Source organism: Carassius auratus, chromosome 3 (genome assembly GCF_003368295.1).
Source record: "Carassius auratus strain Wakin chromosome 3, ASM336829v1, whole genome shotgun sequence".
Taxonomy (NCBI): Eukaryota; Metazoa; Chordata; class Actinopteri; order Cypriniformes; family Cyprinidae; genus Carassius; species Carassius auratus.
Window position 1 is genome coordinate 21,803,983 of NC_039245.1, and position 7,190 is coordinate 21,811,172.

The 7,190-nt window shown below is 37.6% G+C and overlaps 1 protein-coding gene across 1 annotated transcript; it reads right to left on the reverse strand.

The window, feature by feature from the left end:
* Positions 1-938: 938 nt before the first annotated feature.
* On the reverse strand, positions 939-4,490 carry ptger1b (prostaglandin E receptor 1b (subtype EP1)). The gene is made up of 3 exons (XM_026214228.1): positions 4,153-4,490; positions 2,524-3,410; positions 939-2,149 (listed from the first exon to the last, which is right to left on the reverse strand). Exons 2-3 carry the CDS (start codon positions 3,406-3,408, stop codon positions 1,880-1,882), a joined length of 1,155 nt encoding a protein of 384 aa, XP_026070013.1. The 5' UTR covers positions 3,409-3,410; positions 4,153-4,490; the 3' UTR covers positions 939-1,879.
* Positions 4,491-7,190: the final 2,700 nt, after the last annotated feature.

The following is a 7,190-nucleotide window of genomic DNA, read 5'->3' on the forward strand; positions in this document are numbered from 1 at the left end:
TTAATTCGTCAGCTGAGAAAATAATGTAAAGGGCTATGCAAATGAAAACAAATAATTTATTTATATTTAAATCAAACAAATAAATGACTATTTCTTGTGTTTTTATTATTAATTTTTGAGTCATAGACAGCGGTAGGAGACGGGCGCAGACGTTTGGGGGCGATGCAACACAAAGAAAAAGGCGACAAACGGACAAATTACACCAATAAATAAGTAAATAAAAAAACCAAGGATAACTGTTTTGATTCTTACTTGTATTATTTAACATAGTTTGACTAAAAAGGTAAAACAATGCTAAACGTGAGAAAGATGGATCAGTTCCTAACGTAGTTTGAGAAGTGCTTGATTTACTCACCTTACTGCTTTTCACTATCAGAAAAATGTGTAAAATTCTAATAGAGGCAGTATCTTTTAAAATGTAACAATATGGCCACCTTAGCTAACCTCCTAATATTTACACGTGATTTTGCCAAGTACGACATGTTTCTGGATCAACGTTATTATTAAAAATATAGATTTAATCCAATCCTTACCACTAAACCTAACCCTACCCATAATTTATTCCTAAAATCAGTGGGAAATGATAGCTGATTAATAGGGGTGTTGAAGTACCTAACCCTGATTTTAAGCCCAAAACAGATATTTCCTGAAAAGTTATATCTGAATTCTGATTGGATGTTGATCCAGGAACATGTTGTACTTGGTGAAATCACACTCACCAATATCTAGCCTATGTACATATGAGTTATTAATATGTACGATTTAGGGGTAGATATGGTACAAACACTTACCTTGTACCTTAGGGTACAGTGACAGTGTGTATACTTTTTTTTTTTTTTTTCAGAATGCCCATTTTGAAAAAAAAAAAGAAAAAAAAGATTGGCCTAAATAGTAGGAAATGCAACATCCTGACACAGAGACAAAAACAGAGATTCTTCCAGAAGTGAACCTTTTATTGGTCAAAATAACATTCCTTTAGCTTTTCAAGATCACAAATAACAGGGCGAGACACAAATATACAGATACAAGCACACTGAAACTCTCATGCACATGTAAAAGTTATGCCTTTAGCTTGAGGTGATATATTTACACTATTCCTTCATTTAACTTCTGTACTGTATGCAATACTGGTTATGGATTATATAGAATCCTGTGCAATAGCTCAGAAGCCAAACAAAGCTTCATGTTCAATGATAAATTCACTATAAGCATCATTTTACAATGAATCACCATAAGAGAACTAGCTTATTAAATCCCAGACCCAAACAACATTTATTTTCTTTGCTCCAGTGACTCATCTTGTCCTCTGAGTCCTTTCTGTATTTCCTTTTCCTTATAGTTTACATGGGAACTAAGTTTTTTATAATTTTTATATATAATAATAGTAATTGAGGTGACACGCAGAGGGCATGTTTGCAGTCCATTTCACATTGTCATTTATCAGACTCATTCTACAGCGTGCAAACTTTTTCAGCAGCCTTGGTTCCAGAACTATCTTCCCATTCATTTAGGCATTCTAGAAAACCCTTCAATAGAGTTTTAAAATTTCAATCAACAATACAAACTGAGGCAGAACAGTATTTTAAATTATGAAAGGTATAAAACTGTGTACTTCAATTATTTTCAGTCAGTTTCTTGATGGAGAAAATTAATGGGATTGTAACTTCCAGAACCCCACTGTGCTCACTTATAATGCTTATTGAAGTCACTGCAATTCAAGAGCATCACTTTACAACTTCCAGTATGATGCTGCTTCATCCACCATTCAATTATTAGGAACTTACATCTGCTTTCAGCAATGCTGCCAAATAGGATGATTAATAACATCCCATTTATTTTCTCTTCCTCATGGTAGAACTCATATTCTGGAATCCCTCCATTAGTTCCGATTAATTACACTCTTCATGGAGTTCTGGAAGGAGCTGATCTCCCACCGCCGGAATGTGCTCCTGTTAAGGTCACTGCGGCCGGTGGTTATGCGGTAAATCTTTTTGAGGACGGCCCGGCGTAGAAGGATATAGACCCAGGGGTCCAGAATCTGGTTCCAGGAAGCCAGACGAACTCCCATGACCATTAAAGTCCTGTAGGATTCCAAATCATCCCCCATAGAGCCACTGTATGAGCGGATGACTGACATCAGACCGAAGATCTGTCAGAAACAAAGAGAAAGTTATTTGTAGTCAGTGGATGAAGCATTATAAAGTCATGGGATAACAGCACAAGAATAGTAAGGATTAGTCAGAACCCAGATCAAACAGACTAGACGAATATATATATATATAGACTATACATCTAATATAAACGGTATTTTAATTTTTTTTTTATTTGCATACTCATTTTATATTCTTTTATTACAATTATGTGCTTGGATCCTTCAATCTTATGATTATTATTTGTTTGCATGTGAAATACCTCAATCTTATTGTAATGCTTTTTTTAAATGTGCGGTTTAATAGACAGACAGACACATACAGTCATGGTCAATGGCATTATATTAGTCAGTTATGTAATGGTCATACTCACCAGCAGAGGGCTCCAGCAGATGCAGGAAGTGATCATAATGCCCACCAACTGTGCCACCATCTCTATGTCATGTGATTTAGCTGATCTCCGAGGGCACTTCTTCTTGCGCAAACGGGCGATTACCAGCGTCACCCCGCTGATGGTGTTGCAGACCAATGCCACGGCCAGTGCGGCTAGTCCCAGTCCAGAAAACAGCAGCACATATATCACGTCTGTGAGGCTGGTGTCGTCCAACACATTGATGAAGCACCAGGTCCCTGGGAACTGGTAGGTGTATGTGCCCAGGTTAAAGAAGGGCAGCAGTGCTACAAATAAAGCCAACAGCCATATCATCATCAGCACTAACTTGGTGTGGACCGTGCAAACCATACGGGCGTGCAGGAGGGGCCGTGTCACACCCATGCACCGCTCTGCCGCCATGATGCATCCGAGAAACAGCGGGCACAGGCCGAAGAACACCATGCTGCCGCCCAGGAAATGGCAGGTGGCATCGGATTGGTTACAAAGTCCTCCATCGGTGCCAGAAATGTAGAGCCGCAGAACCAGAGCACCTGCGATACCATGACCGGCAAGGTCCGTAGCCACCAGAGAACTGGCGAACAGCAGGAACGTGGCTTTCGAGCGCTTACGCAGATTTGCATAGGCTTTAGCCAGAATGATCAGAGCTATGATGTTGAAAATGATCCCCAGGGTCATGGACAGGCCCGCTACTGTGGGGTTGGTTGTGGTGTTCATGTTTTCCCTACAGTGCACCGTTACCACTCCAGGTGCCTGCTGGGTCTGATTGCTGAACCTTTCATCCACATCCGGGGCTGAACTGTTCAACTGTTGGCTGGCTAACATCTCCAGGTTATGGGACGAGCACCATTGAGCTTTGATACACATATCTATAGAGAAAAGAGCATTAAGAAAACAGGACATTTAAAGTTGAGATTAAGAATCTTTAATTAGCAAACAACCTGCAATCAAATATGTAAAAATAGGAATGTACCGCTTATTTTGGCCACAAAAGTCATCCATTTGGGACAATTTAATAATTTAACAAGCAAGTGATTACAATCCTTCCTGTGTTTTTCCCTTGTTTACGCAAAAGGGACCTTATGTCCACAGGCCTGAAATTGATACACTGACACACCTTTCAGAAAACTTTAGTGAATAGGAGCATTGTTTTTGCACAATTTCCTCTACATGAAAAAGCAAAAAAAGTGTGGTACCAATTTCGTAACTTCTGACCATTCACCGCTGTTTTAAGAAGAACTAAACAACTGTTTGGAGATACAGAAAGAAAAAGAAAAGAAAAAAAGGTACAAGTAATCTTTAATAAAAGTAAATTGCTTTGCCACCAAACTTAACAATGTCTAAATATCTAGATGTATAATCGCATTGGCATTGCATTGCAGATGAAAACGTTTCAGACTTAAAATAGCAGCAATTTGAATAACTACATTTAATTTTTTTTTTAACTTTTTCTGCTACTTTAATTAATATTTTATTTGTTCTGTCACCTGTCAAAAATAGAAACATGACAAATCTAGGCTATATCTATTTCAATGCAAAATGAGAAAGAAAACAGAGAAGTATTTATCATTTGTGACGCGTTCTGGATTATCCAAGGCTGGATCAACTCACCTGGAAATCTTCATCTTATATCTTAAAAATAAAAAATAAATTAAAAAAAACCTCCTTGACACAGTCCTTGAGAATCGAAAGGCGATATCAGACTCCCATCATCCGTTTAGTCCTAAGAGTCTTGTTGCTTTTTCCTGAGAAGAAAAGCGTATTCCAGCACTAATAAAAGTGTCTTTGTAGTCTCAATATTAGGGTTCAGTGGTATTAATGGTATGGTAGTCTTCGTTGTCTGAAAAACATCACGTAAATGTGTATAAAACAGATCAAACACGTAGCGCGCGCGGCGGACTGTGGAGTGAGCGCGCGCTGCTGTATTTATAGTCGCCGCGTCTGCACTGTGAATAATGACGCGTCACAGCAAGTGAGCGCATCTGCCTACCAGTGCTGTAGTCCTTAAGGAAAAAAAAGTGGTGAAATTACTATGACCCAGTCGCCTGTAGTGCATGGGGCATCACGGACACGTCATGAGCGAATGCAGCAGCCTATGCTAACGCAAAGACGATTCCAAGACATGATTTTCAGGTAGGCAGCAGACTACTTTTGATCATCGTAAGCGCGCTGTAGCAGTTGGGAACGTCATGGATTTCAGCCATGGTATTCAATCTACACACACATAAAATGCCCGGAAATTATGCTATCTGGGGAGGCAACACACTAGGTTTTGAGCCACATTAAGCTTGGCAAGTGAATGGACAGGGCGTCGTGAAACTGTCAGCTGAAAATATAGTGTCAAATGTGAAATAAATAGCTAATAGCATTTCAATGACTAATTATTTACAACTCAGTCCTTCAGTTTCACTTCATAGGATTTCTGGCTTCTTTCAAGGTGAAGTCAAATAGGCAAAGCAGATTTTAACAGCATTTTCACAGTTTTTTTCATGATATGCATCAAGGCTTTAACTATATAAGCAGATAAAGTACAATATTGCCAAAAGGATGAGAGTTTCTCAATGCATTTTATTGGGAGTCCAGGATTTGACTGGTCTAGGATATGGGACTGGACATGGGACCATTACAACACTTTCTTTAGAACTTCTTTTTAACCAATAATTTCCGATTTTCTTACTTCAGAATAAGGTAATATATATATATATATATATATATATATATATATATATATATATATATATATATATATATATATATATATATATATATATATATATATATATATATCTTAAGACAAAACTTTAGCATTCAAATCCTTGAAAAGAATATTCTTAAATATCATTGTAAATAAATTCTTAAAGTTAAACTCAGAAATTCTCTCAGAAATTGCAAGTAATTTATCAGTTAATTATTTAATAATTGGCAAGTAACATTGAATTAAAACTTGTAATGAATATTATTATAATATTAAAAATTATTATAAATATAAATATTAATTAAAATTAATTAATTTTATAAAAAAAAAAAAAAATATATATATATATATATATATATATATATATATATAGAGAGAGAGAGAGAGAGAGAGAGAGAGGGAGAGGGAGAGGGAGAGCGAGAGCGAGTGAAGGATAGCTTCCAACTTCTCTTCAAACTGTAAAGGTAAAACATTAAACAGATTTATTGGGTTGTTTCAAATGAACCACCATACAAACACTGAGGCAGCATGTTCTTCAGAAAATATAAGAGAGCTTCCAAAGAACTGCACTTAGAACTTTCTTAAAAATGTCATGGAATTTATCTTTTGACATTTCTTAACTTCTGTGACTGTCTTAAGAAGCTTTTTGAGAATCCGACAGCACCAGCTCCAAGGACATGGAAGGGAGAGGAAGAGAGATTTTGTCAGAGCTAGACCCCACTCTTTAAACATTTCTTCCATGACCATAAAAGAACAATTCCCTACAGATTTAAAAAGTCTCTAATTACTGAAGAGTGCAGCAGCTGGCCATAACTGGATGAGAGCAATCAAGTTAATCTGACTAAAGACTTTTTGACGTAACTCTTCCTGTTTCTGACATTTTTTTTCCAACCAACCTAATTTGGCACTAAACGGAAAGACGCAACAAATACCATCCCATCACGACTGAAACGGTTGGTCGATCTTGCGTCCTCCCCTTTAAACACTCTGAGTAAGAAATAACCACATGATATAAATATATACATAAAAATAAATCAGCACAACGTGAAACATCTTACTTCAAATGAAAGAAATTAACATATACAGCCCACACTAAGATCTTCAGGGTAAGTTGTGGCCTAATGGTTAGAGAGTTGGACTGGCAATCGAAAGGTTGTGAGTTTGAGTCTCGGGCCGGCAGGAATTGTGGGTGGGGGGAGTGCATGTACAGTTCTCTCTCCACCTTCAATACCATGACTTAGGTGCCCTTGAGCAAGGCACTGAACCCCCAACTGCTCCCCGGGTGCCGCAGCATAAATGGCTGCCCACTGCTCCAGGTGTGTGTTCACAGTTAGTGTGTGTGTGTGTGTGTGTGTGTGCACTTTGGATGGGTTAAATGCAGAGCAAAAATTCTGAGTCACCATACTTGGCTGAATGCCACATCACTTTTTTTTTTTTTTTAGATCATTCTTCATAGCTTGGTCATTCCTTCACAGTGTTGCTTCCACGAGACTTGTGTTTTCAGGACAGAAACTGCAGTTTATGAAGAACGTGTCCCTGAGAGGCAGTTTCAAAGTTTCAAATGCGAAAAGATGTTCACCTGGTCATATTTTTTTACTGTCAGCTCAACACTTATCTTTTCAACACGACTTCTAAGTCATCTAGAGCACATCAGGCAATCTTGCGTTTTTCACCATAGGCATTATTGTGGTCTCATGAAAGGACTGCTAATATTTGTAATGCATTAAAAGTAGACTAACTTTCCCAAACGCTGTATTAAACACAAAAAAATGAAGTGCAAAATTTAAAACACCTGTAATCATTACAGAAAATTCCTTCAAATTAAAACAGTACATTCTGTGCTATTTTCGGCACATTTCTACAGTATGTTCTACTGGTTGAGCTAGAGGAAGACGAATAAATAAATCTCTCAGAACTGAAATTCCTGGGAACCTGATCAAATGTCTTCAATGCA